This window comes from Hoplias malabaricus, chromosome 1, assembly GCF_029633855.1.
Source record: "Hoplias malabaricus isolate fHopMal1 chromosome 1, fHopMal1.hap1, whole genome shotgun sequence".
NCBI lineage: Eukaryota > Metazoa > Chordata > Actinopteri > Characiformes > Erythrinidae > Hoplias > Hoplias malabaricus.
The window spans coordinates 81,154,243-81,172,534 of NC_089800.1; the positions used below are offsets into that span (position 1 = coordinate 81,154,243).

At 42.6% G+C, this 18,292-nt stretch overlaps 1 protein-coding gene across 1 annotated transcript in view; it reads right to left on the bottom strand.

The window, feature by feature from the left end:
- The window catches only part of eipr1 (EARP complex and GARP complex interacting protein 1), a 43,891-nt gene that overhangs the window by 17,629 nt on the left and 7,970 nt on the right, over positions 1–18,292 (bottom strand). The window contains exons 3-6 of the mRNA XM_066684848.1: positions 16,254–16,386; positions 13,097–13,253; positions 5,931–6,030; positions 151–287 (exon numbers count right to left, since the gene is read on the bottom strand). Of these exons, the coding sequence (XP_066540945.1) occupies positions 151–287; positions 5,931–6,030; positions 13,097–13,253; positions 16,254–16,386 (527 nt within the window). The remainder of the gene's footprint in view (positions 1–150; positions 288–5,930; positions 6,031–13,096; positions 13,254–16,253; positions 16,387–18,292) is intronic.

Consider the following 18,292-nt stretch of genomic DNA (forward strand, 5'->3'; position numbering starts at 1 on the left):
CTTTCACCTGCCTCTACATCAGTGGCTGAAGTGCCCTCAAGCCTCACACCTAAACCCCAACAGCTCCCTGGACTCTGTGGTTATTGTGGTTGCTGCCTGCCACTCCAGGCATGTGTCCCTAATCACGTTTTTGTGTGTGCGTGTTCACACCTCATGCTGCGGAGGTCCCAGCCACGGATTGCCGTGTCGTTGGCTGTGGCCAGCTGGGTGCAGTTGTGGTGAGGGCTCCATTTGCCTGAGGTGAACTTCAGCTGCCCTTTGCCTTCCAGGGTGGCACTGCTGGAGATCTGGAGAGGCAATCGATCCACACAAACACACACACACACACGTCTCAGTCGATGAGCAAGTTGTCAATGAGCAGCTGTAACATTCATGTGTCCGGTCATAGACAGTAAGGGACTGAAAAGTGTGCCCCGATGAACAGAGACCCAATGCTCCAAACACACTTATTGACATAAGCCAAAGAGACAGGAGCCCCCTTTGAGAGGGGGACTGTACTTTTCACCTTTTCATCAGACATTCAGTGACATGGGCTGCTGTGACGCAGAGTGCCCTTGGTGGCTCTTCTAGAAGGTTCTATAGGTGAGATAGTTATTATTGATGTCACCATAAAAAGAGGGCAGAGAACGAGAGAAATACTAGAGAGAGAGAGAGAGAGAGAGAGAGAGAGAGAGAAAGAGAGAGAGAGAAAGAGAGAGAGAGAGACGCCCATTCTTCTTTTTAAACACTGAGGGGTTGTTTACCAGAGCCTTGTCCTGGGCTACACAGCATTTTGAATTGTGATTTTCCATTGGAAGGAGGATATAGTCCAAGACCAATCTTAAGCCTTGTCTGGGAAACCACCCCTTTTTCTTTCATAAGTTACTACATGCAAAGATGAAGTACAACCTGCAGATTACTGTTATTTTTGAAATGGTGAAAACTACATGCCTAGAGTCCACAGACAGAAACTATGCCTCAAAAAATGAATGCTTTGTCTTATTCCTAATTTAATTTTATTAAGTAGTAAAATTATTACTGACTTTGGCTGCACAGTTGCTGTACTATTAATCTATTAATACAGGAGGTCCTCGGGTTACGTCAGTCCAGAGTTACGATGTTTCGCGGTTACGACACATCTCCCATTTACTGTATTAAGCCTTGTTTCGACTTTAGTGGTTTTGCGTCGTAAACGTCGTAATGTGAACTTCGTGTTTGGTGTGCGCGGCGGAAGAATACACGGTTACACGGCTCAGGACCGAGGAGTATAGGTGTTAGGATAGGATAAGTGCGCACAGTATGTTATTTACGTATAGTATTTACGTATGTTCCGACTTACACCAAAAATCGGTTTACGACGCGACGTAGGAACGGATCAACGTCGTAAGTCGAGGACCCCCTGTATATGGTAAGGCTGCACAAAATCATTTTTTTTCCCACTTTATATATTGTTTCACAAAATTGCAGTATGGAAATGAGCCCTCTAACCAATGCCTGATATGGACAATGCCCTTAAGTTATTTATGAAGTCCACCCCAGCCTTGGCAACACTTTAAACTCTTCGATTATCCATTTTGTTTTCTCAGTAATGGGTTTTTAAGAGGTACATATCCTTTCAGACCCATAGCACTGAATTGCTTGTTCACAGTGGACTGTGCTTTGACCTTCCTCTTCCCCTGAATTACAAGATATTTAACCTAATTTTCTGTCAAATTAATAATGACATGGTTGTTTTGTGCATACAGTAGTAGACTCCATGCTGCAGTGTTAATATCTGCATGAAAACCTCAGTGATTCTCAGCATGAGACACTGCAGGCTTCTACAATATTGAGCGGCACAACAAAACAGACAGACAACAACCTAGTGGTTTGCAATGTAGTGCTTTAAAAGAACTCTTAAAAGCTTCTACACTGCTGGCACAAAGCAAATTGCACAAAACCAACACCACCTTATCTAATAAACAAAGGCCAGCGCACTGAGCTTCTGTGGGAGTTGTCCTCTGCTGCTTTGTTCAGCAGCTCGGGGCTCAGCCACCGCTGGAAGAGCCGATAGGGGAGCTTGATTTTACTCCGTCTTTTCTTCCCTCGTTTTTTCAGGGCTTGTTGGAGGCAAGCCAGAGCACAAAGGCGTGCTGAAGCGGATCGATCCGGGCCGAGCTGCTCGCACTGTGTACAGTCTCATTACTCCAGCTCCAGCGTCCAGCCACAGATAGAGAACAAGCCTAAACCCCGCCTCAGCCCAGTCTAGGATTGCAGTGCCACCCTCAAAGATATCACCCTCAAAGTCCATTAGCCTTCAAACCATTACTGACTGTGTATGTGTCTGACCTCACAACTTCATACTGTTGTAACAGGGAAGCATTCAAAGCATAGTTTAGATGTAATTTGGCAGTATTTCTAAATGATTCAGAATCTTTATGAACATACTGACTCTGAAGAATCTGTCACATACAAAGACATTACTTCACAGGTAGCAATAAAATCATTTAATATCTTGATAATCACCTTGACTGTAATTAGGGTTGTATAATTACCACAACAGAATTACAGACTAATACATGAATTTGATCTGTACACACACAAGTAGAGCTTTAAAAGTCAGGTTTAATTGCAATAGAGTCTTTTGGAATATGGAATATTACAGTCTTAGGAAAGGAACTAATTTGATGACCCTTTGCAACATGGCAAACATGATATTGTTGGTTCATTTCAGGAATCCCGGGATGTGTGCAGGTGTGGCATAACTCCCCTGGTGGCAGATTTAAGGAGAGGCGTTTTTTTTCTCTTGCTTTCTATTTTATTCTTTTATTTTATTTTTCAAGGGCACTTTACCTTTGGTGTCTACTCTGTGTTTTTCAGTTCTAGCCTCTTCACTGAGTATGAAACAATAGCACTGCTATTTTGTGAAGGTGTTCAGACCATTAAAACTAAAAAACGTTGTACGAATATCAAACAACAAACAAACCAGGATCAAAAACCAGGACCAATCACACAAACAAAATAAAAAAATAAATCCTTGCCTTAAATCTGTCACCAGAGGAGTAACGTCACACTTGTGCGCATCCTATATCTAAAATATATCTATATTTCTCTCTCTCTCTCTCTCTCTATATATATATATATATATATATATATATATATATATATATATATATATAAAACTCTGATCAAAAAACTCATAATGGCCATATAGGCCATGTTCATCTGCAATTTGTGGCAGAAGAAAACTGCATGCTCTTTTGGTAAAAAGGCTGGGCTTTAGCTTGAGCTGGGCCTGTGTGGGTGTTGTTTGGGAAGCTGGAAGTCGTGAGCTGAATTCTCCATTCTGCGGCATGGCAGAATTCACAGAGATTTGAGCTAAGGCTTACAATTGCAAGTGGAGGCTGGGACACAGCTGTGATGAACACATCAACCCGAGCCATTCAGAGGAAAAGCAGGATGGGGGATAGACTGGAGGAGGAGAGCGTGTGTGAGTGTGTGTGTGTAGGGGAAAGTAGGGGGGCTTGCGTGAGAGAGATTAGCATTCTCATCAGCTCTGAAGGAATCTGACTGAGCATGCTCATGCTCTCTCTCTCTCTTTCTCTCTCTCTCGTTTATTTTTAATGGGCACAGTGCCCTCAGCAGGCCTTGCCACTCGATAACCCCCCTTTCGCTCTGCATGCAAAGCTGACATTAGCATGACCGCATAGTGAGGCTCTGTGTGGCAGCGACCGTGGACCTCTCCGGCAACCTCTGCTGAGGGTAGGCGTGTGTGTAAGCGTGTGTAAAAGTGTGTGAGGGGAGAAAGAGGTGCTAGTGGTCTGAAAGGAGCTGACGTTTTTCGCGACTGCACACACGGCCTCCCAAATGTCAAGTCAGGGTGATGTCCTAAAAGAGCCGCGACACGTCCAAGCCGGCGAACCTCAGTCTGCGAGGCATTAATTAGTAATGACTGCAGCAGATTATTAATGAATACCCTCAACACAGCAGCTCCTCACTAATGGGACATTAAGTGACCAACCTAAACTCACATTTCATCTGGACTTTCAGCACTATGGACACTTTAATTGCGCAGGCAGCGGCTTGTGGAAGAAAGATAATCCAACTAAAGGCACTGCACTGTAATTGGGGCTTTTGTTGTCTACTATAGCGGACTCTCTGCACAGCATCCTTAATTCATCAAGTTCTCAACACCATGTTTATTAACCACAACCTGTATTAATATTGGTTTGAAGCTGTAGTTTTACCACCGCTTTCCTTGGAGAAACCCTTCGGCAGTGTGTAGAGGACAGGCTTAATAAGGTCCTTGCTGTCAGTGCTACAACTAAAACAATACTTCAGTAAAACATCAGATTTATACACTTTTTGTGAGAGATAGGACCATGTCATGAAGCTAAAGTAGTCAACACATAATTAACCCCTGCCTACCAAAACTTCCCTGCATGCCTAAGCCATCACACTGAGCTCTTCAGTAATCATAAATAGCTTGCTTATATGGTTGTAGACTGGTGTTTTACTGTGCAGTGCTGGATCAAAGTTAAAGACTTAAAAAACATGTAACGACTCCAAAATTCAGTGATTATACACTGGCTGGGTGCACGAATGTTCCTTTCACTCCAGATGTAAATGTGCCAGGTCTCTCTCAAACACAATGCCAATTTTATACCAATTAAAGATGTTTTACATGTTTTTTGTTTCTCATTATGTTTTACAAAACCCACAGATCATTCTCAGCATCCACGGATTGACATAAAAGTCACATGAATTTTGATCCAGCTGTTCAGACAGAGTCACATTTCATTTTGAAATTTGAAAGTGGCCCAACTCTGATAAGTAAATAAAAAACAGCTCTAACAAATTTAGATTCAGCGTGATTTTTGCCACCTTTGCAGGCTGTGTGAATGTACAGGGGTTAGACAATGAAACTGAAACACCTGTCATTGTAGTGTGGGAGGTTTCATGGCTAAATTGGAGCAGGCTGGTGGCCAATCTTCATTAACTCTACACTGCACCAGTAAGACCATGTGCATCCAATGGTTCAAACCTTGTGTCCTGAAGGCGGTGCCGTGTATCAGGACGACAATGCACCAATACACACAGCAAGACTGGTGAAAGATTGGTTTGATGAACATGAAAGTGAAGTTGAACATCTCCCATGGCCTGCACAGTCACCAGATCTAAATATTATTGAGCCACTTTGGGGTGTTTTGGAGGAGCGAGTCAGGAAACGTTTTCCTCCACCAGCATCACGTAGAGACCTGGCCACTATCCTGCAAGAAGAATGGCTTCAAATCCCTCTGACCACTGTGCAGGACGTGTATATGTCATTCCCAAGACGAACTGACGCTGTATTGGCTGCAAAAGGAGGCCCTACACCATACTAATAAATGATTGTGGTCTAAAACCAGGTGTTTTTCAGTTTCATTGTCCAACCCCTGTAGTCTACATCATCAAGATCCAGAAGCAAGTAAGGGGCATGGGTGTCTTTAAACAAGCTAGGCCCTCCTCACACTCTCGCAGGCCTGTCAGAAAACTGTGAGAGGACAAATATTTGCTTAAATTTGTTTTTAAATCAAACACGAAACACGTGTTATAATAAATAGAAACACAGCTCTAAAATGCATTATTACATTTCCATAAGTAATTTACAATACACAATACAATTCACAAATCTCCCCTCAGGTGACCACCTTACTGGCACCTCGTATTACTACTCCTACAATCTCTGCTGCCTGCCTCAGTTTTGTCTGTTTGTCAGTCTACTTTTATAACTGTGTGCCATGCTGCATCACAAACCACAAGGGCCTACTGTCTGTGAGATTTAAATCCAAGGAACCAAGTGGTTTAGTGATGACTTCAGCTGCTCATAAATGCAGTTTGTTGGACATCTCTAGCAACACTGGCTTGAAGTGCAGTCAGAGAGCAGTGGAAGATACAGCAGTTATCAAATAATGAAAGGTGTGCTATCTCACCGTGGCCTTGGTGGAGCTCTCCTGAAGGTCCCAAAGCACGACATGGCTATCGGCCAGTGAGATCACACGCTTGCCATCGCCCATGGGCTCCCACAGCACACTGCAGCAAAAAGACAACCATTCATTTCACACGTCATTTCTACAATCTGATCAATCTAGGGCTGCTGATTAGCCGAGAAATAAACCAGTAATGTTTTGGAGGTTTTTGTTTTTCAAAAAAGCAAACGATAAAAACGGATTTAAACAAAGCTTAAATAGTCTTTCAATGATTTTTTTAAAAAGAAAAGTTGTTTTAGACCTAAGAATTATCTCAGATCTGTTAGAAAGCAATGTCTCAGTCATCCAGCAATGTACTTAGAATCATTTAATATAATTTTCTGAAAGCTACGCTTGGTCTAAGCTAGGCCCCATCCATTGCGGCGTAAAGGTGTATTGACCAGGGGTGCTGAGCTTTGCCTGGAGGCTTCACAAAACCCCCCAAACGTAGCCTTTCTTTCAGGGTTGGTGCACTAATTAAACCCTTCATTACACCATCAAAGCAAACGGTCCAAAAATGTGATCGTGCCCATGCATAAGTGCTAGATGTGCCAGTCTCTTCTGCGATGTTGTAGTGTTTTCAGACGGCACAGGGTAGAGAACTGTCTGATTAATCACCTGACGTTGGCGCTGGCAGCCGTAATCCTGTATTCACAGTGCATATATTTTTCATGGTTTTCAACATTATTCTTGAAAATTAAATTGTGACAACAGTAGATCAATTGCTGACTTTTGGCTGCGTCCACTGTGACCACTCACAACATAAACCCACTGTCCCATCCCGCTGTGCACAAAGCGCTGCTAAAAACACGCACACATTCCCTCTGCTCAGATCCCCCCCTTGGAACCTTAAAGAGAGTTTACGTACTAGTGGAAGATCCCTCTGTGTACTATTAAATTATTCCTGTTGGCTCCACAGGTGGCTGAGACTGGAAGGCAGAAGCAAACTTTGTTTTACATAGTTTCAGCTTGCTGGAAATCACTTCTTGTCTGTGGATGGAGCTTAGACTATGCTCCTCAAGAGAGGTACCCTGCTATATGTTTTTGTGCCATTTTAGCTGTTTGCTCCCCCTTTCACACCCACGCCTTTATCTGGTTTAATTTTTCAATTAAATAATTGTTTTCCATAATTTCTTCTTTGTATTCATGTTTTTGCTCTTCTTTTTATTATTTTACAGTTAGAGGCATTTTCCAGTTATACTCTCAGTGCCAACAGGGGGTGCTGCAGCCCCTCCAGCACCCCTAATTCCCACAGTTACTGATTCTATCACCAACACAGACAACAATTCAGACTACTGCGACAATTCCAATTTACTTACTAATAAAAGTTGTTACATCAAGTTATGACAGCATGCTTTTACTAAATGCAGTTTACCGCTGAATAACAATCCTCCATCTCACTAGTTACGCTGCATGAGCTTTCAAAAGCAATAGGTAGAAACAAACCAGAAAGTACTATACAGAAATTATACAACAGGGAAAAAAAATGTCCTACTTGGGATTCCATCCAACTCTGTAATTTGCATCCCTCCTTTGTGAGGAAGGATATCAGCCAGCAGGAAAAAAAAACACGTTTATAGAGGATATAAATGACATAGTGAAGGGAGGACAGTTTTTACTACCCTCCCAAGGTGTCAAGAGTCTTTGGCCCGGATTGTTAGGAGCATAGCTGCGGACCCTGCCTTCCAAGACAGAGGGGGCACATTCGCTCTCATTTTATTCTTTTTTTATTTTTTTCCAGGGAGGGGTAAAAAAAAAATCCTACACTGATTCCAACTCAATTTATTCCTCACTTGGAGATTTAAAGGCCTCCCAAATGTATCAATTAATTCTTAAGGAAGGGAAGTCTCTTTTTATGGCTGCTCTTGGTCTTATTATGCCAGGCTCATAAGTTAACTTAAGGGTGGTGGGATTAAAACAAAATTGTCATACATCTGACCTTGAAGAACAGAGGCTTTGCATCCTTGAATAAGCCCTGCACATATTCAAATTGCGGTTCTAACATACTGTGAGTATCATGTCTAATCCACTTTGCATGTAGATGAGTTATATACAATGTACAAAGCTGTCACCGGATCTATATTCCATGAAGAATTAAAATATGGTACATGTATTTTGGTGCCCCGAAACAAAAGGCAAATTTATCTCTACGACTTGTAATCTGCATACTGCAACCAAAACGGAAGGCTACATCTCTAAAAGACCATTATATTTAGAAATGATACATGGACCACCTTGTTTAACAAAGTAGAATAAATCATCCACACGCCCAAGTACAAATGCTGAGATGGAGTACCATAGGCCTAATGTGCCTAAGGTTATTCAAGGTGCATCTGTTAAACATTCCCTCCATGGAGCAAGGTTTGGAGTGTGTGTGTTTGTGTGTGTGTTTGTGTTTGTGTGTGTTTGTGTGTGTGGGAGGGGGGGGGGTCACCCAAATCGCTCATGCAGAGTAAATGTGCACAATATAAGAGGTGTTTTAGGATCGACTGGCCGCTGTCCCCCACAGAGATTATTCCATCATTACTGCCAGTATTGACTGACCTATATAACACAGTTTGCCTCTCCTTCTTGGGTCCCCATTGATCTTGCAGCAGCCCCTTGGAGTGCAAATCGCACTGTGATTACACTGTCTCACACAACTGTCACATTTTGGACCCCAAAAATTCCTCCTTGGCCCCTGCAAATGCTTGACTGGCCACACTGCTCTCAACAGTCCTTGATTAAGAGGACTTAAATGTAATGGTCCTTGAAAATTATGTTTCCAAGGCACAGGGACGAAAAACAATAGCTTCTGAGAACAGTGAATTTTCTTGCATAGCATATAATGCTGTTTTTATGTGGACCTCACAGACTTTTCAAAGTGATGTGTTTGCTAAAATAGTGTTTTTAATTTGTCAAGGGTCAAGGAGAGGTCAAATCACAGCTGATCTTTCACTAGAGAAAATAATATATATATAAAAAAGGATGGTAGGTCTTGGCTAGTCATTATCAACTTTATCATCTCAGCGTGGCAGAGAACTGCCTGATTTGACAGGGAGGGGCAATTCTGACCTCCTTGCGTCACACACACACACACAAGCAAACGTCTACGTCTGCACCTTAAGTAATCACAGGATGCATAAATAAATAAAATGTTATTAAACATTCATCATATCCACCATAGCAATAGGGTTATATTTAGGACAACGGAATATACGCCTTCATTCCTTGACACCTCAGGCGTGTGATGTTAACACAGTAGTTTCTTGGTGCCGTTCAAGAGGTCAGGTAATACAGATTATTTAGCTATGACACTGATCCTGTGTATGAAGAAAGAAGCTAACTACACTACTGCGTCTCTATAATTCTGACATCATCACTAACAATTCATAGAGGAATCAACAACAACGGAAAAAAGGCAAACTAAACACTTTCCAAAATAGAACCAATAATGTTCTGATACATGGACAAAGAGGCAATATACCGACCTAGTGGCTGGGCTTATTTAGACTAAACATGCAGAAATATTAAAGCATGTGTTTTAATGGAATTACAAAAGGCTGCTTTTGAAGCTTATTTCCATGTACAGAAGAGTAAACAGTGCATTTTGGAAGTTGGACAATGTTTGCAGGCTACGTTAAATGGTTTATCAAAAAAGAACTCCGTTTTCCATTTTTATTCCACACAGTTTCTAGTAAAATATTTTCATAGGAAGCCAACAGAAATTCCTGGAGTGTTTCTATAGTTCTTTTTTTTTTTTATAAGAGTCTGTGGGCTGAGGGCCACAGATTTCCAGCCGTGGAAAGGGATGTGCCTGCATGCTCAGGCAGATCGAGATCGAGTGTTACTGCCCGAGAGAGAGCGAGAAGATGGGCAGGCGAGCAAGGCCATCCATCTTAAAAAAAGCCAATATCAAACGGGCAGTCACAGTAAGAAACCTTCATCAAACACACACACACACACACACACACACACACACACACACACACACACCCTTTATAACTGCACTAAAGTGTGAGTGTACATACAAACAAGCTCATCCCCACACACAGACACACACACAGACTCCTGCCCTTGAGATTTTCACAGCTCTTGAGGTAAGAGGGGGGCAGACACCAGCACCATCAATCTCTACCCCAGGGCTCCAACACTCCGGCCCTGCAATCTTTGCCAAGAGGAGACTGTTCAACCTCCACACACATGCACATGTGCACATACAGACACACACACAGACACAGACACACACACAAACACTTCAGATTAGAGAACACAATGCCAAAAACTGATCATATTCACACTCACCAATAACATCTAACGTCCCCTCTACATACAGCTTGCTATTTCGAGAAAGACATTCAGGGAACCAGACCTGTCTCTATGAGAGGGTGTTCTGCATCATACAGTGTTACTCTCAGACCAAGGAAGCAATACCAGCTTCTAAATTAGGCTTCATGCCCCAACTATTTATTCATTTTACTTCCTCAAATGAAGAAATTCACAGCTAAACACAAATCACATAATGTAGGTGTTTGCTATTTCCTGGTGGAACTGTTTGTGACTGGATATGACATCTGACCCACCTGGGGATTAAAGGTGATAATCACGATTGTAATCGTAATCATATCTTTTATAATTCGGAGGATGTTTCCTCATCATTTGCTGCTCTCTGGTCTGTCTGTGTGCGCAAAGCCAGTCTAATATGTTTATGAAATCCCGGTGTCAGTAAATGGAAGTCTTGGTCTGCTATGCAAGTCTCACTCTCTCACTCTTTCTTTCTATCTCTCTCCCTCTCATGGAAAAGAAAAGGCATCTGGAGTTTTTCAGACAGCAAAAAAAAACTCCAAACGTACCGTTCCACCTTAAAAGACGTGGAGCTTCTGAACGTAAACCAACCAGAGGAAACAGTGTTTCCTCCTAATCGTATATGTCCCCTTTAATAAAGCAGTATTTTCCTAGCCACCCAGATAACTTCAGCCCAAAATAAACTCTGACCAATTGGAAAAGAGTAAGAAAAATCAAAGTCCTTACAGGTAAGCTTGTCCTCTCTGCCACCATCTTGTTAAAGCCTTTGTTTTACATGAGATGACGCCTGTACACTACAGATTAGTAGCTAAAATATAATTCTGTATACATATTTGAAATCACTAAAAGAAGCTGAAAAGTATGGTATAATAATTGTGTTCCTTTTCTCTAAAAGCACATAAAATTGGATTATTTCAGTCTAAAAAAGCAGGCATTCCCTGCAGTCACCTTACAAAATAATGTCTCTGGAAATATTCCTTTTGTACAGTATTCGACTTAATGAGAAATACTTAAAAGGGATAGATTATGAAAAAAAATGAAAAAAAATTCTAGCACACAGTGTATCGCAGGGCACAACACACATACACACTCCTCACACCTAAGGACACTTCTGAGTGGCCAATTCACCTACCAAAGTGTGTTTCTGGACTGTGGAAACTGGAGTGCCAAGAGGAAACCCACAAAGGCACCAAGAGAACACTGAAATGAACATAATAGTATATAATTGATGTACAAATGATGTATATCAAAGTACCAGAATGAGTAATAAGACAAGGGATTCTAACTTTTGAGCAGCAATAGTGCACAGGTACAAGTGAGACACAAGACTGTATATCCTTCAAAATCATGACTGCAGAAGCTTCTTGTTACTGAGTGAGGAAGTCCTCCATGAACTTTCAACCTGAGACCATGAAATCAGACTAGGAGTAAACAGGCCCATTTCCATGCTAGCTACTAGCAGGACAATGGAGTAGAGGAGATGTGAATTCATTGTTTTTTGACTGCAACCAAAGCTTTGAAACATCGGGCCTCTTTTATTATGAGGGATAATGGAAATTCTATTAGAGTGTGCAAGCTCCATCAAATTGTACTCTCCATTGGGAGATGGCAGGAGACTGGCATTCAGCAAAATGTTAATAAAAAAAACAATCAAAGAATGAGGTTTTTTATTCTTCTCTCATGAATTATGGCATATGATATAACGCATGGTGCTAAAACAAAGGCGGGCACACGAGCTAAGCCCTGGAATATGTAGGTCAGGCAATCGGCTCTTGAAACAATGGCAGAAGCCCATTCAACTATTCTTCAGCTCAGTGTATATGAACGGAAAAATGGGTGACAGATAAAGAAGAATGGAAAGGTGGGAGTAGCAAAGAACAAAAACGTTCAGACTGGTACCAGAATATGGAAAATACTGAAAAGGAAGGTATAAAGGAGGAAGCAAGGAATAAGGTGAGAGAGAGGATAAATAAAAGAGAGGGAGCGACAGTGGTAGTGTAATAGAGAGAGAAGAAGTGGTGTGAGGGCAAGAGAGAAAGAGAGAAGACAAAAACGAGAGAAGAAAGACAAAGAAAGAAAAAACAAAAAGACAAAGTAAGAACATGAGAAAAGACAAAATACAGAGAGTAAGAATGCACTGTGATGGGAGAAGAGAGGAGAAATGGGAGACTAGAGGTACAGCAGGGAACAGGTAGAGGAGAAGAGAGGAGAAATGGGAGACTAGAGGTACAGCAGGGAACAGGTAGAGGAGAAGAGAGGAGAAATGGGAGACTAGAGGTACAGCAGGGAAGAGGTAGAGGAGAACAGAGGAGAAATGGGAGGCTAGAGGTACAGCAGGGAAGAGGTAGAGGAGAAGAGAGGAGAAATGGGAGGCTAGAGGTACAGCAGGGAAGAGGTAGAGGAGAAGAGAGGAGAAATGGGAGACTAGAGGTACAGCAGGGAACAGGTAGAGGAGAAGAGAAGAGAAATGGGAGACTAGAGGTACAGCAGGGAACAGGTAGAGGAGAAGAGAGGAGAAATTGGAGACTAGAGGTACAGCAGGGAACAGGTAGAGGAGAAGAGAGGAGAAATTGGAGACTAGAGGTACAGCAGGGAACAGGTAGAAGAGAAGAGAGAAGAAATTGGAGACTAGAGGTACAGCAGGGAACAGGTAGAGGAGAAGAGAGGAGAAATGGAAGACTAGAGGTACAGCAGGGAAGAGGTAGAGGAGAGGCAGTGTGGAAGAACAGATGAGAGGAGACATAAGGAAAAGAGAGAAGAGAAGTAGAGTAGAGGAGAGGTAGAGGAGTGCTAGAGCAGTAGAGGTAGAGGCAGCTGTAGGGTTAAATCGATAGCGTGTGCAGTACCAGGCCGTGTTGCCGTGGGCTGTGTTGTCAAGGTGACAGAGGAGCTCCAGGGTCTGTGGGCTGTTTGATGAATCGTCGGGGGATTCGTGGCTGCCTGATTCCCATTCTGGGGGCATCCTCCACACCGCTGCACAAGTTAGCACACGACTCTCCGAGGCTGGCCAACGAGACACACACACACACACACACAGAGAACATGGTCAGAATCTCACATCAGCATGCACCCACACACAGTCTCCCCGTCACACCAGCAGATGGATACATTTAAACGGCAGCTCAGTTGGTGTGAGGGCTGAAAAGAGACAAACCTCGGCACACATGCTGCATGCGACATACGGCATAAACAGATTTAACCAGGCCTGCTGCGGTTACTCGATTATTCACTTTTACCCACAGATTTGGATTGGAATGTGGATCTGTTGCTCTGCATTCATTGGTTGTTCTTTTGGCACAGTGGTGATGTGTTAGAGTGTGTTGAGTTGGTATAAGTGGATCAGACACAGCAGTGATGCTGGAGTTTTGAACACTGTATCTTCTCACTGTCCACACTAGAGATGGCAGCTCATCTGTTGCTGCACAGTTTGTGTTGGTCATCCCCTAGTCCTTGGTCAGAGATCACTGAACACAGCCCACAGGATGCTGTTGGCTGGATTGTTTTGGTTGGTGCACTATTCTCAGTCCAGGAGGGATACAGAGAGGTTTATATACTCTTTTAAATAAAATGGGCTGCTGTTCAGTGATTAGTCAGTTTTGTTTTGATTATACACACTATTTTATTTTTAATCTAGATTCTCAAATATATTTTCTTACATTCATAAAATTCAAGGTAGGGCGGCACGGTGGCGCAGCAGGTGGTGTCGCACTCACACACTTGTGGGTTCAATTCCCGCTCCAGGTGACTGTCTGTGAGGAGTTGATGTGTTCTCCCTGTGTCCGCGTGGGTTTCCTCCGGGTGCTCCGGTTTCCTCCCACAGTCCAAAAACGCACGTTGGTAGGTGGATTGGCGACTCAAAAGTGTCCGTAGGTGTGAGTGAATGTGTGTGTTGCCCTGTGAAGGACTGGCGCCCCCTCCAGGGTGTACTCCCGCCTTGCGCCCAATGATCCCAGATAGTCTCTGGACCCACCAAGACCCTGAACTGGATAAGCGGTTACAGATAATGGATGGATGGATGGAAATTCAAGGTCGTGGTGGGTTCGATTTACTATCCAAAACACTACTGAGCCTTCGAGTATCTTCTGAAACTGTATTTGAGAAACTGATGAAAATAAAATAATGACAAACTTCGATGAATGTGAATGTGAAAAGAACAAAGAACATGAAGTGACACAATAAAACGTCTTCTCAGGTAATAGCTTTCTATGAGGTTACTTTTGTAGGCGTTAAAATCCTGAAGTCTTGCTCCTATTGCCACCATTGTGAACGACACCGTCTTGGGAAGATAGGGTTTCAGAATGAAGCATGTCACATCAGCCAACTCTAAACGACTTCGTTTATATCTTTACCAAATAAGAACACATTTTCCTTTGAGAATTATGATCTAAAGCAGCCCCTAAACAGTGAGGGTGTGACGGCAGGGCCTAGCTGTTCTCTGATCAGATAGCAGAGTGTGAGGCAGAGTGTGTAACAGTGTGAGAGCGCGGCAGTGAGAGTGGTGGGGGTGACATGAGGCCACAGCCGCTCCCCTCTCTGCTTTTGACTCAGGCTGCTCCATTAGATTGAATGTCACGGTAATTACATTCTTCTTTTGAACTCTGCTATGACATCTTGTGCATCGGCCTCATTACAATCGAGATGGGGTGGGAAGCAAGAAATAAAAAAAAATAATAAAAAAAACTTGAATCCCTGTTTTCACTCGCTCTTTTCAGAAAGCGAGACGCTCCCTATTATTCAGATTGTCATAAACCAGTCAAGGCCACAGGCGCCAGTCATATAAACTCAGGATTTAATTACATTTTTCCCTTCCAAACGCTTCTTCGTGTTCGTTTAATTTTTTAATTGCCTTGTGGCGAGAGCACAGAGCTGGGAGTGCCAAAATGTGACATGTTCCATTACCACTGCCGCTGGTGGAACACGAACTGGGGGAGACTGTGAGTGGACTCCTGCTCTGTTCAAGTGAAGGCATGGATACCCTTCGCTTCTGTGTTATATTTTGAAGGTTGTGATTTTAGACGCAAACTGATATTGGACACTAAATAAGACCAAATCTCTCATTTCTTTAAAGTGTAACTGACCACTTTCAATGAAAATAATTCAATTCAATTGAAGTGTAATCAATCAGTTAATACATGTTTGGTGTATGAAGTTTATTTCTTCTGTTTAAGAATGGAGTTATAACAATTTTTGTTTTGTTTCTGTTTCCGAATCATTGGTCCTGTACATACTCTTTATTTCAGCACACATTCAGTATTTTCTCTATTCATTTTACTGCACGGCGGCAAGATGGCGCAGCAGGTAGTGTCGCAGTCACACAGCTCCAGGGGCTTGGAGGTTGTGGGTTCGATTCCCACTCCGGGTGACTGTCTATGAGGAGTGTGGTGTGTTCTCTCTGTGTCCGCGTGGGTTTCCTCCGGGTGCTCCGGTTTCCTCCCACAGTCCAAAAAACACATGTTGGTAGGTGGATTGGCGACTCAATAGTGTCCGTAGGTGTGAGTGTGTGTGTGTGTGTTGCCTTGTGAAGGACTGGCGCCCCCTCCAGGGTGTATTCCCGCCTTGCGCCCAATGATTCCAGGTAGGCTCTGGACCCACCGTGACCATGAACTGGATAAGCGCTTACAGATAATGAATGAATGAATACATTTTACTGCACGTACTTCATCTATTTAGAATTTTCACACGTCTATACTGTAAATATAGGGGACAATGTAGAAAATTTGTTTTTCTGCCTAACAGTTGCTCTAAGGAGTTGCTGCAATGTGCCAAAGTAAAGTAACAAAACAATTGGAAGACATTTCCTCTGGGGACACTGAACCAGTGAACTGCTCAAACAAGGGTACTTACAGTGAAAAATCAGTGCTTTACAGGTGGCCTGTTGTGTTTAAATTAAACTAAGGTAGATTACATTGATTTTTAAACTGAAAAATTAAACAGATATGGACAGATACAGAAAAAACAGTGATAAAGAAGCACATCATGGAAAGGAATGAACAGAGAACTCACTCTTGTTATAGCACGTGGTCAGCACTCCTTTGTCAGCGGGGCTGGCGCTGATGTGCCATATCTCACCAGCATGATGCAGGAGCACATTCTTATTAATGATATTGTTCTCATCATCAAAGTCAATGATGTGGATCTGCCGAACAGAAAAAAAAAGTAAATGGAACAGGGAACAAGGCTAAAGAAAATATCTTGAGCAAAAGGGAGAGCTGGGGACAGAGAGAGAGAGAGAGAAAGAAAAGAGAGAGACAGATGTAGAGAGAGATACAGAGAGATAGATAGAAAGAGACACCCGGGTACTGTCCCCTTATTTCAACACAGTGTCAGTTCAAAGAGCCAGGACTTCATTCTGAGACGTCTGCTTTAATACGACAGTAAATGAAACCTTAAAACGCAGAAACCACTTTGGATTTCCAACTTCACACGTCCTGATGCTTATTTCTTTGGCTTTTTTATCAGCCTTTTTATTTCAACTTTGAAGCTGCTTTTAAACACTCCTTTTGAACTCGTTAAGATTCATAAAAGTTATGCAAAGCATCAGACATTTGTGGTGGCAGAGGAGTGCGCAGATGCAGAACACAGAAGAGTTTTGGTGTTTTTTATCATCAGTTTCACTCAGAAACCTGGTTAGCAAAGCTATTTCCTCCGAAGAAAAGTACACTCAATTACCACTCAAACATCTGAAAAGTAGCAGGTCATATACAGTGCATTATACAGACGCACATACAAAAGTACTGAGAAGAAAAAATGTGGCAACCCTTATAACATTTCAAAGCGTGATTATCCTTTATATACCACAGTATGTGTCAAACAGTTGTAGTCCAAATGACGTGCCAAATTTTTTAAATAGTGAGAATATAAAATGCCATTCTTTTGAATTAGATCTGCCTTTCATGCAGTGAACCTTTCTCAGTGCAAGTCGTCCTAGCCAGTTCCATATCTGAACACCTTAGTGGTATGAGTGAATTGGATATAATGAGTGCATTAACTGTTTCATCACTGTGGTATTACTCCTATACTGCCCTGCTCACAACTTCAGTTTATTAAGCAGAACAAATTTGTGTGTAAACTGTTCGTAAATATCCGAATTAATCAAAATGTCCGTAGGTACGAACAAACTTTACACCCGAAAACGCATAAAGTGTGAGTAATGTCAAATATATGCTGAAAGTATGACCTAACATGGTTGAACTTTAATTAAAAATTTTACTCAAAATGAAAGCACAAACTAAATAATTAAATAATAAATAAGTTAATCATCAAATGAAATTTCACAAAACAGTCATTTTCTTAATACAACCTTTTATTCAGAGCTACTTCCAGTAGCTAAAGGGCAATAATTTGCTCAATTATTTTGTTACTTAATGTGAATGATTGCAATAAAAAAGAGTGTGCAATAACCACCTGTGTTAATGGCTGGCTGGATTTAACAGACAGAGGTTCATTCATTCATTAATTATCTGTAAGCGCTTATCCAGTTCAGGGTCGCGGTGGGTCCAGAGCCTACCTGGAATCATTGGGCGCAAGGCTGGAATACACAGGGCAACACACACTCACACATTCACTCACACACTCACACCTACTGACACTTTTGAGTCGCCAATCCACCTACCAACGTGTGTTTTTGGACTGTGGGAGAAAACCGGATCACCCGGAGGAAACCCAGGCAGACACAGGGAGAACACACCACACTCCTCACAGACAATCACCCGAAGGAAACCCATGCAGACACAGGGAGAACACACCACACTCCTCACAGACAGTCACCCGAAGGAAACCCATGCAGACACAGGGAGAACACACCACACTCCTCACAGACAGTCACCCGAAGGAAACCCATGCAGACACAGGGAGAACACACCGCACTCCTCACAGACAGTCACCGGGAGAAAACCCACGCAGACACAGGGAGAACACACCGCACTCCTCACAGACAGTCACCCGGAGGAAACCCACGCAGACACAGGGAGAACACACCAACTCCTCACAGACAGTCACCCGGAGCGGGAAACGAACCCACAACCTCCAGGCCCCTGGAGCTG